The sequence below is a fragment of the Acanthochromis polyacanthus genome, chromosome 23 (genome assembly GCF_021347895.1).
Source record: "Acanthochromis polyacanthus isolate Apoly-LR-REF ecotype Palm Island chromosome 23, KAUST_Apoly_ChrSc, whole genome shotgun sequence".
In the NCBI taxonomy this organism is placed as follows: Eukaryota; Metazoa; Chordata; class Actinopteri; family Pomacentridae; genus Acanthochromis; species Acanthochromis polyacanthus.
In genome coordinates, this window is record NC_067135.1 from 8,737,722 (window position 1) to 8,757,861 (window position 20,140).

General features: G+C 39.9%; 2 protein-coding genes across 3 annotated transcripts in view; one reads left to right on the forward strand and one right to left on the reverse strand.

The window, feature by feature from the left end:
- LOC110962253 (leucine-rich repeat and fibronectin type-III domain-containing protein 4-like) overlaps positions 1–3,507 on the forward strand; it is a 43,963-nt gene extending 40,456 nt beyond the window's left edge. For both annotated transcript variants that reach the window (XM_051943655.1, XM_051943656.1), the window contains exon 8: positions 8–3,507. In XM_051943655.1, the coding sequence (XP_051799615.1) occupies positions 8–1,331 (1,324 nt within the window). In that variant the 3' untranslated portion in view covers positions 1,332–3,507. The remainder of the gene's footprint in view (positions 1–7) is intronic.
- The window catches only part of LOC110962536 (pyruvate carboxylase, mitochondrial), a 627,844-nt gene that overhangs the window by 129,550 nt on the left and 478,154 nt on the right, over positions 1–20,140 (reverse strand).

The window sequence follows — 20,140 nt, forward strand, 5'->3', positions numbered from 1 at the left end:
TCTTTAGAATCTTACCATCGACCAGTGACCGCTTCCTACTGAAGAACTTGGTCTCCGGTGTGGACTACAACCTGTGCGTGCTGGCTATCTTCGATGACACAATCACATCATTAGCCGCAACAAAAGTCCTGGGCTGCACCACATTCTCCACCAAGGATGTTTACCCAGCATGCCGCTCCCTCCAAGCCCACTTCCTGGGTGGGACACTCACCATACTGGTTGGCGGCGTTGTTGTGGTCACCCTGCTTGTGTTTACCGTGGCACTCATGGTGCGCCACCGTGTTTGCAATCACAGCGACCACATGATATGTCACAACGGCAACACAGAGGCAGGAGGCGGGGCCTGCTGTCAGGGTGGAGGTGGAGGGGGCGGAGACAAAGGGGGAAACAGCAGTGGGTGCTACCAGTCAAATGGTTCTGGAGACATGATGATGGTGGTCCTGCCCAATGGTCTGCCCTCCAAGAGAGGAGGGGAGAAAGACAAGGAGAAGGAGAAAGAAGTTGCTGATTCTGGTTCTTCTCTGCCTCCCAAACTGCCTCCAAAGCCCAGGCCAAAGCCTAAAGTCAACCTGGAGCAGTTTCTTTCAACTGGGGGGGTAGTTTCCACCACGACGGGGACAGGAAGTGAGATGGCACTAGTGGTGAGGCAGCGGAAGCTGGAGAAGGCGCCTCCTTACACCCTGGAAAGCGACAGAACTCCTCTCTACTACTCCCCCTCTCCTCCATCTACCCTGCCCCGTCAGTCTCGTTCCAGGGAGCGCCCCAAACCCCGTCTGGAGCGAGAACTGACAAATCGTGCCAGTTTCTCTCTGGCGGCGCCTCTCAGAGACTCTGAGCTGTTGGACTGGAGAATCACACCCAGAGGTAGGGACAAATGGAACTCCTCACAGGCTTATCAGAGCCCAGTATCCCCTCTGAGCCCTGCCTGTGGGACCGTAAGCAAACGGCGGCACTCGCTGGACATGGGCTCCTCTGTTGCCCTGGCGACCGATGCTGCAGCGACAGTCGCCAGGCGTTACGGTGCTGTCAGTTATGCCAAGCGGCTAAGTGTGATCTGGACGAGGCGGAGTCAGTCGCTCCATGGGATGCTGGTGCAGTGTGCCTCGACCACGAGCACGACTTCATCAACAACCAGCGATGAGGGAGAAAACAGTGGGAACTTCGGGGCTCACTGCAATTTCCAACGGGGATACATCCACGCTTACAACACCACCAACTCCAACTCTAACACTGGGATCACTATTGGAAAATCAAGTAACGTTAAAGACAAAAGCAGGGAGAAAGGGAAGGATGGAAAGAGTGCAGAAGAACTGGAGGAGAGTGTTGTATAGGGGTTGTGGAGTGGGGAAAAAAACTCAAGAGGGATAAAGGTTTCTGAGAAAGGACAGTTTGAATGAGATGCTGATTTGTGAAGGTCAAAGAGGTACAGTCTTAAGAGAAATTGAGGAAGAAGAAAGGGAAGACAAAGTGATTGTAGATGAGGGCTGGATGGTACTGAGTTCAGAGGAAGGGAGATGAGTAAATCTGACTTTAGTCTCACTTGTGCAGCTCCTTGATTTGTCCAGCGAGAAGTTCAGAAAAATGAAGAGCAGAAAAGTACACTGGGAAATGAGGTGAAGATTTTTAAGAAATCTCTTCGTGACCTGAAGGGTTTTGGGCAGAAAACATAAGCAGGGAGAAAGATGGAGAGACTAGCAAAAACATTGTGGGAGAGGGTTGAAAATGGTCTTTAAATACTCAAGGCTGAGACATTTCTGATACAACAAAAAAAGAAAGCAGCTGCACGAAAACATAACTCAAAAATCTCGACAAAGGAAATGACAAATGTGGCAAGAGAGGGTGAGCGGTATATAGTTACAAAGAGAGGGAGAGACGTAATCAAAGAGAGGAAAACATCAATAGAACAACAGAACAAAGGTTATATAGCAGAGACAGCGATGTCGTGAGCTCAGCGTGGATCTCAGTAAAGCCTATACTCTAATAGAACCAGACTTTTGCTAACACTTCAATTCTCCAGAGTCCCAGCCCCCACACCACCACAAGGATTTACACTGGATCAAAAACAACAACAACACGACTGATAATACTGGAGAAACGCTCTTCTCTGACAAAAACACAACCGTTTTTTTTTTTTTTTTAAAAAGGTTTGGATGGCATCGCCCTGCGTTAATTGGCTTTTGACTCCAACACTGGCAGCCATTTTAAAACTCTTTTCCAAAATGCAATGAATGTGACTTATGTGTCCTCTGTGTCTGGACAATGATTTTGGCTCGCTGTGCCTGTGGATTATGGGAGTATAAATACAGAGCCGGGTGCATTGGACACGATCAATCGATACAAGCTGGAAACAGCGAGTGCAGCACAGACATCATTAAAAGAAAGACATTGGGATTACAATGGAGTCGATATGGATTACAAAATGGTGGAGACAGGGGTGCACAATGGAACATGTGAGCGTGTGCATTTCTGAAAGACAAGATCATATTGGATGTCAGTTGATAATGGACCAAAAATGAATAATGCTAATGGATGCATAAGTGTCCAAGCCTTGATGGATTGGGGACAGGATGTGTATTAGCGTGTGCACATGTACATGAATGTTTGTTCGGGGCAATCCAGTCAACCAGACTCCATTTAGCTCATGTTTAAAAATGTTGTGCTTTTCTGGGCGTGGTGTAAAAAGAATAAATCTAAGAATTTAAGATTAGCGGTGGTCATGCGCTCCAATGTAAGGGGAAGCAGGAGTGAAATGTTTCACGGCAACCTCTATAAATCGCTATTTTCAGCAATGTAGCATGAGCAGAAAGTGGCAACTGTTGAGGGGGAATCAAAACTTCAAATTCATTTTGTGTGACTTTCGACTCCTTTGTGCCACATAGGTTCATGTTAAATCCAAACTGTGAATGTCATCAGAAAGGAAGCAGTAAAAAAAAAAAAAAAAAAAACACAAAAAGAGAGAGAGAAGCACTACGGAAGCCACTAACGCTTTGTTGGAAGACTACACCGACACAGACCACAGACTCTTCAAAACTTCTAACAAAGTGAAAAAAATAAAAGAGAAAACTTGAAAGTAAATATATATATATAAATATATATATATATATATATATAAAAAATAACATTACTTGTCACACCATGTGTTTCTGTTTTTCAAAGTTTTCTGGGGAATGATGTTAGGATCAAACGCAAAACATGAAATGTGTGGTTTTTTGTTTTAGACGAAAAATCCGGATTAGAACAGAAAAATGTTGATTATAACTAGGCAGCAAAATAAAGATAAAAAAAAAGACACTGAATAAGCACACAGCACAAAACACACAAACTGGCAAGCACATACATCCTAAAAACACTCAGACACACACAGATGCCTATAAAACAGAGCCAACTACATTAATAATAATGAATTTTAACCATTAATGTTGTTTCCTTTCTGTTTTTATTTCATTTTGCCAAAGTCAATATTGTTCTATGGACTTGATATAAATAATAAAAACTACATGTATGAAACAGACTGACTCATTTACAAAAGGGAGTAAAATGTTTGTCATGGTTGTGTGCATTTACAAAAGTACTTCACATGCATTTTTTACACATGGAAAGAATTTATAGTGTATTATTTATCTGCGTAGTTTAGCACAGAACAGACATATTTAAATCTATGAGGACGTAAGTTGGATGCATACGAATTTCTAATAAAAAATGCCAGCGCTTTGGTTTTAAGTTGAATTTGGAGAGGAAATGTGAAGATGATTCAGTCTTGATGAAAATGTTTTGAGCTGAAGGCAAACTTGTGAGTCAAAGGAGCGTTAGTGTGTTCACATCTGCGAGGCAAAAATGAAGTTGTTTACTTGTCAGTCAGTGGAGCTGATTAGAAGGTAAGGGTGAAGTAACCCTTCTGGAGGTAATTAAAAACAGCATATAAGAGAGTAAGATGGGATAAGAAAGCAGCACATAAAAGCAAACTGATGGAAGGAGATCAATAGTTTTAGAGACAAATGCATTTAGAAAAGGAAAAAAAACCACAAGAGTAAACAAAAGATTTCAAAGAGCAGATTTAATATGACCGCAAATCAGAAAGAGAGCTGCAGTGACAACAGAGACAGAACAGGAACTAAAAGCTGACAGGCTAATGGATGATGGTTGTGATACTTTGTTATTATCAACCACATCTGCTGGTTTCAGACAGACTAATGTAAGACATTATAAGAGCCTTTCACAGCTACCTGCAGCTGACTTTAACACTAATTTGGCTGCAAAGCAAAATGCAAGCTGGCAGTAATCTGCAGCTGAGCATAGGTAATTAAAGTGCTAAATATATAATTGAAATGATGAAAAGACAACAGCAACTGGGAAAACATTAAGCCACAACATCAATTTATTTATTGTCTGACTTTATCCAGGTCAGGCAGGTAAAACTAGTTTACACCTTCAGCTCCTTGTTTCTGTCATTTAGTAGCTTCTCAGGGGAGGGTGTTCTGGGTTTGTCTTTCGCTCCTGTCCCAGCTGGATGTACCAAGAATACTTCAACAGCGAGGTGGTAAGGGACACAGAAGCCAAACAAAGAGCTTAAAGAGACTGAATGCTGCATAGAGCTGCAGTCTGCCTGTTTATTCTCTGTTGAATCAGCAGAGTAGTTCGATTAACCATCAAAATTATGCAAAATGAAGCCTCAAATCCATGAAAAGAGGTAGAGGAGAGCAGAAAGAGGCACGGAAAGCGGTGATATTGTTTTTTCCTTTTCTTTCCATCAGTCTCATTGTGCTTCATCTACCTCTCCTCGTGCATGTTTTCTGTTTCTATTAAGCCCTTTGCAGACACTGCTAAATGCTCAAGATGGAGAGACATGCAGACAGAGAGAGAGAATGGGGATGTGAGAATGCTGACACACTAGAGATAGACAAATAGATGATGATGAGCAAGGGAAAGAGAAGTGAAGGAAGGGGAGGTCATTGTGTTTAGCTTTCAGTGTGTTTCTGTGAGTGCCCCGGTGTGTATCCATGGCTGGATGTTTCCTAATGAGGGAGAGGACAGAAAAACAATGTACTCTGAGTGTTGCTGTTATTTCTGTTATGCAGGCACACTTTATTACCCGATTTTTTTAACTACAAAGGGTTGAAAGAAACTCGGTAACTAATGTGTGAAAGGGGTTAATATTCCCCTTCGTGTCTTGGGCTTTAGACACCAGCTGCTGCTTGAGCAGTCAACAGTGTTCTAATTTGAGACCATCCACAGTGACAGGAGAAAAAAAAGCAGAGTGTGGGTGGGATTGCATGTGTGTCTGCAGACATCAGGTTGGAGGCCAATTTGATTTGCAGCTCATAAGTGGCCACATTAAAAGCAAGAATGAGTCTGTGCTAGTCACCTCTGAGAAACAGGGAGTCAGTATGTGTTTGTCTGCATGTGTATACATGCACTTATGTGTGACGGGCAAGAACACCACAGCACACAGCAGCAGCCCTCCCTCTGCTTTCTTTGCCGTCGGCAAAACCCTGGCCCAATTTGACTAATTAAAAAAAAATGCTGAGTAACGTGCAAACACACACATCCACAGCCGCACACCAGATTACCTCTGAACGTAGACACACATGCGTTGCAGGATAAGCTTGTGGCAGTAATGTCTCTGCATTTCTCTGTGCATTTGTTGTGGGTGCATGTGTTGGTCTTCAAAGGCCATGCCTGCCTGTAGCCAAACTTCCTCTGACATTTGTAGTTATGATGAAGGTATGATGCATTTCCCCTGCAGAGTGCTGAGTAACTGCCGACTCAGGATGCATCAGGACTCAGCATCTCCCGTGCTACAAACCAGTTGGACCAGTTGTGCAACATGCTAAACTGTGCCACTATGCAAACAGCAGAAATCTGTCGAACCAGCACCGTGCTGCTGTCAAAGGTACAACGATCATCGCAGCAGATTGTGATTGCAAAGCCGTGACATTTCCACAGCAGCTATGCAAATTCACCACCAGTGCACGGTCTGAATTCATTGGCCAAGCTCTCTTAATAAAGTCAAAGCAGTACAATAAATGCAAAACAGAAAACAGCTGAGCAGACCTCGGCTGCAGGAGATGCACCCAGAAATCCTTTAAAACATGACTCAACCTTCCTAAACTTGGCAGAGAGTCAAACTGATTTAATAAGTGCAGACTTTGCAACTTAGGGGGACACAAATCAACTTTAGGGGAGACTGGTGATATTGTAAAAGAAATGACCGGACAATAAAATATATTTGCAGGTATTCATCATTAATGGACAGATACAGTATAATAAGGAAGATGCTTTTAATTGCCCTTGTTTAATACTATGGCATTGTACAAGACTGAGTGTAGATTCAGCTGAATAGTAAGTTATTTATTACTGTTTTTCTACACTTGTAGATATTCATTACTTCAATTATGGCAAATCAACCACTATACTGGCCACATTTTTATAACCAAAATCAAAGCCAAATATAAGCTTTTTCTTTTTAATCTTACATATTAAACAGTCTGTCAATGACCTTATGCATTTGATTTTGGCCATAAAACTATCTCTAAAAACAAACAGACAATTCAGCAAATTCAAGCGTGAAACAAATGCATGCAGAGAAAAAGTGTGTACTGACTTCATCTGTTTTTTGTTAAAGATTCCCAAATGATTTTTTTCAACCTTTCTACCATGTCCATTTTACATGTTTGAAGACGCATCAAGAACAAAATACACAGTCAACACAATGACATTTCTGCCATGAAACTGAAGCGTACTGATGACAGTTTCAAAAACTGATTCAGAGCTCTAGAGTTTCATATGCATTATGTTGAATTTTTCTTCTATTACAATTTACCATTGGGTTGCAGAGAGTAGTTTTAGAGTTGTTGAGCTGATGTGCTGACGTCATAGCGAGTGGTGAAGAAAGTGGGGATTCACAGATCTATACATCCTAAAGTAGGCCGTTTTAACGCAGGAACATAGTAATTTCATGGAAAAGACACCGAGATGAGGCATTAAAGTTTAACAAATGCCCAGACAGCAATTTTAGATTATTATTTACTGGATGCTGTCACTCAAAAATACATTTACAACAACTGTAACTCCTGCAAAGATGGTGTGGTTGTACAAATCAAACCGTGCTTCACACCTAATTAGTCACCTTAACTGCATTTTTCAAGTAGTGGATCTGAAGCATTGTGACAGAGTGTGAGATTGTGCAAGCGTAATTTACAGCAATAAAAAATAATCGACAAAAGTATACGACTTAACTAATTATGTTAGTCATCGACAAAAACTTGTGAAGTTTAATTTGAGTTTAATTCAATTCCACATGTGACCTTTTGTTCTACAGTAGACTGCTAATAATACATGACAGCTCTGTTACCGTACAGCATGTGCATGTCATCTGATTCCTAGTAGACTACTGCTGTGCCATTTTATTCTGACACTTTGAAAATTGGGAGCTTTTACAGTAAATTCTCTCTTTTTGCCAGTGGGAGGAAATGTCATTTTGCTATTTTTAACTCCACTCTTCTTTGATGCATCAAATTAAAAATGCTGAGCTGAACATTCGACATATAGATTCCACAACCAGCCAGACACTAATGACTGTTTCTGTCTAGTATTCAATTATTTTTTCTGTTTGCAATTATGGTTAACAAGGCTCAGGGGAAATGAGGCTTGAATGATAAATGCAGATTGTCAGGAGAGCTAATAACAGAGGTTGATGGGTACAGAATGCTCACATAAATATTACCTTCCTAATCATATCTGAAGGGACTCTGAGATTTTCATGCACTAACTCAAAGTATTCCAAACCTTTTTATCTGCATGGATCAGATCAGTAGAGGTAAATGATAATAAAAAGGCATATCTCCCATACTTCTTGATCATATGCTGCCAGCATCTCTTAAATTCAAAATGTCCGTATTTTATTGTGTAACTTCGCTACAACTCAGCAAAGTCTGGCACTGACAACGGCACAGAGAAAGAGTTGGGAAAGAGGATTGAAAGATTTGGTGATAGAGGCTGAGGGACTGCAGAAGTGAGGTAGATAAAAAGATTGATTACAGATAGAAGAGCAAAGAAACGAAGAGAGATGTGAGTAGCAGTGAAGGCGGAGATTGAAGGGGGTAAGTGGAGAGTAGAACTGATATACTGCAGCAGCAGGAGAGAAGGAAAATAATCTTGAGACAGGAAGAAAACTTACAAATGTGCTGAAGTTTTATGAGCAGTAGCAACATCACAGAACTGAGACAGAGCAACAGCCGCAGCTACAGTGTGTTTAATTACAGCAAGGCAGTTAATTTGACAATGACATGCTACACAGTGCACCTTTAAAAGAACAAGGAGAGATGGAAGAGAAAAAGATAGTGGAAGAGACAAAGAAGGAAGAAAAAGGAGGAGAGCTGATATTCAAACTATGGAGGTGCTAAAATGATAGAAGACTCAGTCTCCTGCAAGGCATTACCTTCATGCATCGTTTCTTTTCCTTCTCTGTGCCTTCCTCTCACACAATCTTTAATTCAGCCTTCGATCTAATTTGCTCTCATTCACCTCCACTGACTTCTCATTCAATCCTCTGCTCACTGCTGTAGCTCCAAATCTCCATTTCTTTTCCGATTTTGCTCCCTCTTGCTGTCCTTTGCTTGGCTCTTGCTTTTTTTTTTTTTAACTTGTCCTTCAGTCACTTTAGTTAATGCTCTTGATTAGAAAAAAAAAATACTATTTGGCTCTCCAAGTCATTGTCATTGAGTCTTAATTATTTGAATGCGTCTCTTAGAATCACTCACATCTGACTTCTATGTCTGCAACACACCGCCTACCCACTCATACACGAACACTAAAATCCGTCTTTCTTCCCTTATTATTTCACCCAAATATATTGTGGCAATTCATCTCTGCCCCACCGTCCTTGTCCCTCTCCATTTTCTTTACACATAAAATACTGTATTTGAAACTATTTTGGCCCTTTGACTATTAAAAAGAAAACAAGCAATGCTAAACGTGGTGGACTAAAACATCTGTCATGTAATCTAATGGAGGAATTGTTACTGACTAATTGCACCCTTTTTTTAAAATTAGATCTGAAATCTTTAAAATGCATGGAAAAGCCTAATTATTGATCCATAAGTCCTAATCTGGCAATGTAATGAGATATTTTGTACTTGCATTCAGCAGCTCTCTGTTCTTCACCACTACCCAGCTCTTTTACGCTCACTCACACAATATTTTATCTACCTTCCATCTCCATCTTTCTCCTTATTCTGAAACTAAAAGAACATTTTCTTGATGGGTTCTGATTTTCTGCCTCCTTGGCCTTTTCTCTCTTTGCCCTTTAAAATATTCTACCTGCTAAAATGCGACCATTTTTCCTGCCACGTCTATTAACACCACTAAAAAAAAAAAACCCACCAAGTTCAGGAACAGAACAAAGACTTCTGCTGGACATCTTACTTCCAGCTCACCCTGCACCATCATGAGGACTGTTTTTCCAGCAGCATTGGGGTCACTGTAACCTCCAAACCTTGCTATTGAGCTACACGAGGAATGGGACCCCTGACCATGGCCATGTCAGTAAAAGCTTAGCAAATTGTGGTACATGATGTGATCTGTCTTTCCCACAGCTGAACGGTCAGGCTCAGTGGGAGCAGTGAAAGTGTATTCGTTAGATGGTTGTCATAAAACTTCAGTCCTTCTCATTAAACATTAATACACACCAAGTGAATCTTTAATCCTTGTCAACACTCAAACCAACATGCTCAAATCCAATTTAAAGCCGAATTAATTGATTTTTTTTGGCCATTTGGAGGCAACAGAAGGAAACACAAACACCAACATTTCATTATAGTGTTGTTGCAGATAATAGTTCGGGAAAGAGTTGTCTTTATATGCATTCAGTCAACACAAACCAACATTAGAAGCTATTTAAAGCTGGGTGTCTTTCCTCCTGATTAATGTACAGTAGTAGTTGGAAGTTTACATACATTCATTTGAACTCATTTTGACATTTCCTGACATTAAATGCTAGAAATGCTGCCAGAGAGCCAGAATAAGGATAAAGAGTGAGAAAATATCACAAGTGGAGCAATAAAAATACGGAAAAAGAAAGTAACATCTTTTCAGACTGGCTTCTAATATACAGTAGTGTGGTGACATTTTATTTCTTTTTATTTTATTCTATTTTATCTTATTTTAAGTGGTTTTATCAGATTTTATTTTCCTGATATGCTCTATTGTTGCTTTCTTTTAATCTGCTTTTATTTCTTATTTTAATGTTTGTTTTTAACTGGAAAGCACTTTGGTCACCATGAGTGTTGTAAAGTGCTCTATAAATAAATCTTGATCGATTGATTGATTGAAACATTCCCTGTCTCAGGTCAGACGGGGACACTTTCAGTTGAAAATCATAAAGTCTGAAGCTTTGATACACTTTTACTAGTGTTTGATAGTGTTACCTTGAAATTATTCAACCGCTTTGGATAGCCTTCCTGAAGCGCCTCACAATAGATGGGTAGAATTTTTAACCACCGAGTCAGGTTTGCATGCCTTCTTACTGGCATTTCTGGAATGCTACATTTGTAAAGCCATGCACTGAAATGGATTAAACCAATTTTTTTGGCATATAATATAATAAGATGGTATAAGTATTATACACCTCTCCTGTTTTTGTAATTCTTAAGCCATTTTGCCAGAACTTTGGAAGTATGCTGTTTTTCGAAGTGCACCAGTCCCCGCTGTCCTTTTCATGGCGCTTCGGAGTAGCGGCCTCTTCCTTGCTGAGTGGGCTTTCAGCCGTTTCAATATAGGACACATTTTGCTGAGGATATAGATGCTTTCAAACCAGTTTCTTTCAGCCTCTTTACAAGGTCATATGCTTTTGCTCTGGAATTGAGTTGCACTTTTCACACTGGAGGACATTTGCTTGTAGGAGATGGTATGCTTCTCCTACGCACCAGTGCTACGGACGCACGATCAATGATTGTCGTAATAACATCATTTTCTTCAGTTTTCCAAGTTGATTACAGTCAACTTAGCGTATGTAGACTTCTGACACACTGGAACATGATATATGTTAAATCAAAAGTGAAATAATTAGTCTGTAAACAATTACTGAATGAATTATGTGTATCGAACATAGAGTAGATGTTTTTTCCAAACTATAATTTGCTTACTTAAAATCTATAGAATGGTTAAAAAAATGTATTTTCTTGACTTTTACCTAAGAGGATACAAACCTCCAACTTTGCGGTTTGCAGTTTTGCTTCAGCTCAGTTTTGAGAAGTTGGTCTCTTGAGGGAAAGGTAGTTCTAAAGCTGCCAAACTCTCTGTTTACCACCTTGTCTGCTGATCAGGGCTAAGCAAGTGGCAGCTGGAAATTAGGCAAAAATAACTAAATAAAACAACAACAATGAGCTAACAGAGGCTAAAAAGCTCTGCAGAGTTCCCTGTGTTTATTCCTGCAAGTGACATCTTACACATTACTCAGTAAAGTTAGTCTCCTTGATTTCATTTTTCTGTCAAAATCTGTCACAAAATTGTATTGAAGAGCTTTGTGTTGAACAGCACAAGCTTAAATTATACTGTAATGGTTGACACATTAATATACTTGTATTAAACCATGCATTGCTGCAGTTTTAGGATTTAATCAAGTGTTGATAGGTCAGTATTTATTGATAACCTTCCCTACAGTGGATTCATAAAGCTCTTCAATTTCATGTTTGGGAAACTTGTGTACCCCTTTAAAGTCCTGATATGGCTGACAGCCAACAGATGTTTAGGTCGTCAGTTCTAAATCAAACCAGCTCCTCTGTACTTCCATACTATTGTATTGTGTTGTCTTTCACTCCACTGCTCAAGCTTGATGTCGTTGCGATCATTGCCATCATCATCGTCGTTTGTCACAGTTAATAATAATTTGCACTAAGCTCTAGAGACCGTATTCCTAATTAATGACATTTTCACATGTCTAATACAAACAAAATCATGACTTTGTGTAAATTTCACTTTTCCACTCAAGCTTCAGTAATTTCACATCACAGCTGCTTGAAGCTTACCATTCCTCTCCTGTTACTTAGCCTCTCCTGGTCACTCACTACTTTCAGTTTGTTTGAGTCTTACCATTTATCCATTTCCTGTCCTTCCCCCCTCTATGTCCTCTTTCAGTAATCCCTCCCTCTGGTCCTGATTGTTGTTTCTGTCGCTCCCATTTTTTGGTTTCTTTTACCTCAACTTCTCCCATTCAACTCATGTCTTCTGTTGTAACCAGCAGAGCACATCACTTCACTGACACCTCTTAAAAACCTGAACAACTTTCATTATCTGCTTCTCCACAGTGTTTCCTCTGTTAACCTCAACACCTCTCCATCACTCATGTTCCTTCCATTCTCTTTTTTCCCTTTCAGTGTGCTCCATTTTATTCCTGACACTTCGGCTTTTCTCACGTTGTCCCAGATGTGATTTTGCCTTTTCCCTCTCTTTTCTTACTTCACCGCAGGGGCTCTGCTGCTCATCATTACCTCTCTCAACATCCCACCCACTGCCCATCTCTTCACTTTCCCCCAGAACAAGGAATGAACTGGGAGCTTCCTGCCCTCTTTTCATCATGTTTCACTCCTGAGTCTCTTTTTGTCCTCCATGTGGCGATGCTACCACCTACTCCTCCGACTCATCATCCCCCAAGGCTCCCTTCAGACTCATGATCAGAAGGAGGCAGTAAAATCTTGTAACTCTTCTCATCTTGAGACATTTTGCGGTTTCTTTTCGGAGACTGCGACAGCAGGAGATCTTGGTGGATGTACATGTGTGTGAGAGGCAGTGGCAGATTAAGAGAGACAGATGCAGCAGGGTGCAATCTTCTAGGCTTTTTGGCTGCTTTCTAGACACCAAGCAACACTGGAGTACAAGGAGTGGGAAAAAGCAGAATAGAAAATGACAAAGATTTCAATATGTACTTGCTTATTTGGATGTCTGTGAAGAAACGGTGGAATTTCTCATGCTATCAGCATTCTGGTGTTCATCTCTGACGCTATTTCAAAAGAGCATGTTGAAAACTGTTTGCTAAATTACTGCCACAAACATGCATGATCACTCTGAGCTCTAAAACCCTAAAAACTAAAACAAATCTGCTCTCATCTCTCATTTATCAACACTAAGATGCAGAAATGATGCTCATACAAATTTATAACAAGAAGTATGATCCAGCTGTTGGCCTTATAAATATGCTCCTGTCCCCAAGCAACCAAACCAAAATTATTCATTAGGTACACACATTGTAATAATTGAATCTGGTTTGGAGCCCTTAAACACAGCGTTCTAGTTATTGGGAATCTCAGCAGAGCTACCACTGAGGCCGACTTCAGACAGAAGGTCCTTTAGCGAAGCGGCTGACAGCACCAACCAGTAAGTAATTTAACCTTGCTCCTTATTTACCCATTTCTAAAGGCCAAATACTGTGGGAGATTATTAGTTAGAGATATTCATCATTAACTGCTGCTGGACATATTGGACCCGAGTGCATCGTCTACTGAAAGTTTAGTCTAATGTGGAAGAAAATGGAACAAAAGGAGTTTCTGTGGCTGCGAAGACATGGAGAGAATATATTTGGAATTAAAGTAAGTACTGTTCATTAGCCATAAAGGTGTTGTATTGTCTTGCATTAAGTGAAATAGTGTAAATAAAAACCGCTCAGATTCCATTGAAAAACAAACTATACTAGCAGACACTTTATTGTAAAGCAACTTTGCAAATGTATGGGCTACGTTTGTCAAAAGGAAAAGCAAATGCACTTTTATTATCTCTTTCCTCAAATAGAAAAAAAGTGGAAATAGATTTTAGTGTCTTATCAGCTGACACAATAGGATGGCATTGTGTCTCTTGAGGTGAGGGCTTTATATACAATATCTGCAGCTATGTGGGTTGCATTTTGTTATTTGATGCATCTTAAGCCACAGCTTAGTTTGTGGTTGCTTAGGATCAAAGTGCTGTCAAACATCAACAGCACTGGGACTAGAAGAGGAACACTGAAGCTTTAACAATATCCCATTGCTTGCCAGCGCCAGTGCAAAGATACAGCAGCAAATGTATTATTTCCACAAAGATTTTTGAGTTTAACTGTGTGCAGACCTTGGCACATTGCTCCGCATGACTCATGGCACTTTTCTCAAAGAAAAGCATAGCTTGCAAAAAAAAAAAAATGTTTTCTACATGAGGAACATGTACAGTCTGTCCTTTAGATGACGTTTTCAGTCAGGATACGAACACATATCCCAAAGACCAGCTTTAGCAAATAGACTTAAAAAATAAAAGGACCGACAATAAATACTACTTGAAAACATGCAGCGTCGCATCGAATCAACCAACAAATTCATTTGTTCCTGTGAAACCGATTAAAGATCAGTGGCTTCAGCCTCCAGTTGCAATTAGCTACAATAATGAATAACTTGAGTCGCTTTTCAAAGAAATAACGAAGTCGGTGGGCAGTGGTCTTTTGCGTTTTCAGTTATTTTATACAGACTGGACCGTGAAGACGCCACCGAAATCTGAAGCAAATCGGGCTTCAGGGTCAGGCACTGATGTGAACAATAACTGATTAGTTTGTAAAATCTATGCAAAGTTCAATACAAGGTGAAGTTTAATCAGTGTCCTATTGTGTGCAACCGCCTGTACAAGATATGAATAATTAAATATTTATCCAGTAACTGAAAACAGATGTCACAGCTTTCTCCAATCTGTGGAGCAGGTCACAGCACTCTATTCGGTCACACAACGTGTCAGCTCCTGTAAAAGACGCTCCACACTTTGAGAAGAGCAAAGTCTTCTCCGGAAAGCCATTTTACTTTTAACTCCTGCACAAGACAGTTGGCAGATATTTACCTAAAGATTCTTAAAGAATTAAGGGCTCAAAGATTTTCAAATTAGTAGCCCAAAAGGGAACCAGATCTGTAAACATAGCAGTGTTTGTGCAGAAGAAGAAACAACACAATAAAGATTAATCCCACACTATTTATTCCCCATTGATGCATGTGAGAGTCAAACATGAGCCTGTTGCTGAAAGTAAAACAGCAAGATTCAGCCCTGCCATGTCACTCGCCTGCTGGTCTACTGCTAGTAATTCCGTAATTAATGGTACAATGCTTAAACTGCAGTGAACTGTGGGTCATTAAACATCTGCAGGGTGTTTCATTTTACAAAGGGCTGCAGCGAGTTCCACACACAGTCTTCGTCTTCGAAACCTTGGAAGCACTGTTTAACACCCACCAAGCCTTATGACCCCGTCTCTTCAGTCTGCTTGGGGTTTGCTCCAGCTGGATTTGAACACAATGCAACCTTCTAACCACCCTCACAGGCGCCAAAATGCTTTAGGTAGGAGTGGACATACACTCACAAACACACAGATCCCAAAAAAAAGAAAAAAAGATGTAGAATACGCAAATGTGGTGTTAACTCATCAGCTGCATATGAGGGTCGAGTAAAGATCAATAACCCACGCCACTTGACTCCCACATGCATCTATGGCCATTCCACTTACAAACAAATCTTTGTAGCAGAAGAAACATATTGTTGATTTGTTTGTTTAAAAATCAAGCATAGAGATCATCTTGCAATGGGAATGCATTCTCAAGCCAAAGTCCTTTTAAACTCAGCCTTTATTTAGATGTCAGCCATACAGCTGTAATGTGTCTGGATTGTGTGGTTGTATTACATTAAAAAAAAAAAAAAATTCTGTCCACACATGTTCTCACACAGCCTTTCTAGTAATCCCTAGGAGCTGCAGAAAAAAAGATTCTCTTTTAGGTTCTTGTTTCACCATGTATCCAAGAGGCTTCTGCAGTTCTTCAGAACATCATGGCAACTAGACTCATCCACGATCTTTAGTTCTTCAAGACTTTCAGTTTCTTCAGAAATGGACACCTTGGATGAGAGGTGAAACATCATCAAGAACCGAAAAGAGAAGGCCAGTTGTCACGATATTCTGAAGAACTCTCTTTGTTGAGAGCTTAAAGGTCTTCAAGAACCAAAAGGAGAAGTCCAATTGCTTTTTTTTTTTTAAGCTCCTTGGACTACCATGGTATTTATACAGGCCTACAATCTTTGCGGTGTCTCCAGGACCACATTTTACCACAGTGACTCTCAAACACACACTCACACAGTGAAAACAATACTGGCCACCTTGTCACAGTCGATAATGAGCAATTAGGGGAGAGAATAATGTTGAGATCGAGAAACAGAATAGAAAGGAGGGAAACAGAAAAATAAAACAAAAATAAATAACACCTGGAAAATACTGGTATAGAAAAAAAACACACTGATTGACAGGACAATGAAATGAAAACTGAGAAAGAAAAGAACACCAAGGTGGCAGTTTAATTGCACAGCTTTGGTTTATCTGGATGCACACAGTCACAGTAGCTTAAGTGGGTTTTAAATAGAATAAATTCTAACACTCGCTGACACACTGCTGCACACTTCCCAAATATCACCGCTTGACCAATTTCATTACACACTCTACCACCATGCTGGGACACTCACTGTAGTCTTAAAAGACCTGACTGAACATCATTTTCTCTTGAAGAGCCTCAAAGGAACAAACCAAAAGAGAAAAGCTGTACTGAGGACCTTTACCCATGTCTACAGCATCGTATTGCTGTGTTCCCATTAAGTGTGTGGTCTATTCTGTCTCCAAATTATTCTGGAAACTTTTGAAACCTTACAAAGTGTCAATAAAGGTACATGAGATGAAATTACTACTACAAGGATATGACTGAATAATGGTTGCCACACTCAAAACTAACAAAAAAGTGGGGAATTACTGCAGAAAATCAACATTTAATTAATGCTCTGATAGAAAAGTCAATACTATGTCATTGTGTACACTGCAAAAAGCAAACTGGAGCTGTAGTTGCAGTGAAGTATGGTTAGAATGAATCAATCTTTCTGCTTTGGTGATGATTTACATTTGCAGATTCCATTAACCTGAAATCACACTTTGTCCCTTTAAACTGGCATTATCATTTCTGCAAAAGTGCAAAAACTAGGTTTATTCCTCCTGCAGCATTTTGCATTTGATGTGATGATGTTCGAATTTCTTCTTTCTTTCCTGCAGCTACAAAGCACTGTTTTCTTGCAGCAGGATTAAAGAGTAAAGGAAAGGAAAGAAGAATGGAGAAATCATGTTTGACTTTTTATATTTGGGGAAAGCAAATACATGATTTGAAGAAAACAAACTTCAAGTTGACTTTGATTAAGTAATTTGCAGCAATGCACACTGCTTATTTGACAGGAATCAAATGGTTTAAGTACATTAAACCTAAACTTGCTGCAAACTTCATTCAATTGTATGTTACCAAATAAAGCAGTTCATTTAAATTGATCAAATAATTCATTGCTTTTCGTGTAGGAGTGACAAAAAATATCAATACAGCTATTTTTCCTGCTATACATTATTACACTGTAATTTCCGGACTATTGAGCACACTTGAATATTAGCTGCACCCATAAAAATAAAAAAGAAATATATATACAAGTCTCATCTGTCTATGAGCCGCAGGTGTCCACAATGTAACATGAGATATTTACACAGATTTTTTTTTTAAACTTTTAATTAAATAAATGCTTTTTTAAGAACAGCGCCTGTAACTCGGCAGTAAAACGCATTGAGTCGGTTCGCGCTGCCGACTCCGTCTCACCATCGATTCACTGATGCCAAGCTAACATGCAGCAGCTCCGTTTCCTTCCTCGGCAAACAGATCGATTGCCTTTTACTTAAAAGCTGCATCATATGCATTTCTTTGTGTTTTTCATGAGGAGGGCGCGTGCATGAAACGCGAAACGACCGATCTGAAGAATTTAGTGGGAGTTTGCTTGATTTAATTCGAACGGTTTCATTGGTCCACTGTGACCTGTTTGGTAGTTTCATTCTGACATGACGAGGCTAGACGTTTTGATGGCATGAAGCTCGCCCGTAAAAATCTATACATTAGACGTGAGAAAAAACTAGTGGCTTACAGTTCGGAAAGTACGGTACACTAGTGTTGGCTTTATATCTAACCCACTAGAGTCACTACTTAATGTGATGTAGTGTAGATAAATGTCTAATGATGTACATTATTGTGACCATCATTATCATGATCGTTTTGTTGAATTAGTCTGTGATTACTACGCCTATTTTAATAATGAGGTGCATCTTCAATTTTGTGTCTTCCAGGTCTGTCTTTAACATTGCATAATTGTCTGAACTTTTTGTGCATTTCTACTTGAGAAAACTGAACTTTAGTTTGATCATCATATTCACATTACAAATTGCCCTCAGCTGTCATATTATTAGCAACACCTAGCGAGAGCTAATGAAACCGCCCTGAAATAAATCCAACATTCATGAAGGGAGTAATGCTCGGCTTTTGCTAAAAAGCAGACAAAAATAAAACAAGGAGAGAAGAAAGTGAAGGCATGAGAGTAAGAATCAAAGTAAATGAAAGCAGCACAGACTGCAGTTAACACTCATCTCCTGTCCCCAACCTCATTGCTGCCACCTCCAGCAGCTTCTTATTGCTCTCCTGAGCTGAAAGCATTTGTTGTCTCAGCAGCAGCAGCAATGAGCATCAAGCACAAATTTGTTGTCTGCTTAAAATGAGACCAATTTCTTTATTCTCTCACACTCACACACATGCGGGAAAAAACACAGGGAAATACACACCTTTATTACCTAAATCTTTCAGAATAAAAAGTCTGAATTCTCTTAATCTTCCCTCGCTTCTCCATTGATCTGAATACGAAGCACTCAGCCCCTCCCTCGCTGCCATTTTCTTTCAATAGCAGGAGTTTCATTACAGACTGAAATGCAAACTGCCAATCTATCTAATCGTTGCAAACCACAAATAAAAAACAAAAAAAAACAACATATTTGCCTTCCTAAATCCATAGTCACAGTCCCAGGCTCGTCTTATTTTGGACCATCATCAAATGGTTCAACACAACAAACAGTTGTTCTACTTTTTAATGTTTGCAGGGAGAGCTGGTTGAGATTGTGAGCGGGTGCCTGATTCTGTTTTAATTGACAATTAATGAATCCAGACATTAGCCGATCCAAACACCTGGCTGAGGGCAAGCCATAATTAAACTCATTAGAATTAGAAAAGCGACTTTTGTTCTCAATCAGTCATTAAAGCAGCCAAAACACAAAGCACCCTCCCAAAGTCATTTCTCTTTTTCCTGCGTCCCTCCCTCCACTGCACCACTTTAAATCATTCACCAACCTTCCTAATAGCCTTCTTTCCCTTTTATTCCTCCAATTGTGCTTTTTCTAGTCTCCCACATTTTCTTCATCTCTCACACTCGTCCTAATTTCCTTTGATTAATGACTAGATCCGTTTTTGTAAATGTCTTCCAAGTAGTTTAAGCAGCTCATCCTTTTAATTGACACCGTCTTTGTTCATGACTTTAGACTTTTCATGCCTAAAATAGTCGCTCACATGCTGCAGTGTTCGAACACACTGCTGTACATGTGCTGAAGACAGTGAAGATCTCAGTGCTTCCATTAGTTCATCCGTGTGGAAGTGCCTCATTTGATTTGTTGAAATATTAAACAGCCCTGCATTTTTGGTATCTGGCAAACAAATTGGTGGTTGTTCAGGCAGAACAGTTTACTCCTGATTACATTAATTTGGGTGTATAAAGTATTTGTTTCCCAGACTGCCACAATCTAAAAATTACCATTAGTTGGCTAGAAAGGAACAAATAGAGTTTAGACACTTGAAGCACAGCTTTGCTTTTGGACTCTCTGACTTAATTAGATCATATCAGTCCATTAAATAATTCTTTTCCAGTCTGGTGCCAGCAGAATGATAAACTTATTCAATTATTTCTATCAGGATGATGTTAGGTCTTTGACAGACCACTACTTGACAGCTTCTGGGGAGGAAAAAATACTGCTCTCAGACCATTTTGGGAACATTTTCTTCATTTTGTGTTGTAGCCATTTACTGGATGCTCTAATCCAGAGCAATTTAGAGGGAAGACGCTGGTAGAATACGCCTCAGTACTGAGATCACCAGCATGAGTGGAATAAAGGTTTCTTTTTTTTTTTTTTTTTTTTTAAAGGGAGGCAGAAGGGAGAGTTTTTTTTAAGTTAAGAGCAAATTAGAGTTAGCTGAGGTAGAAGATGTGCAGAGGGAAT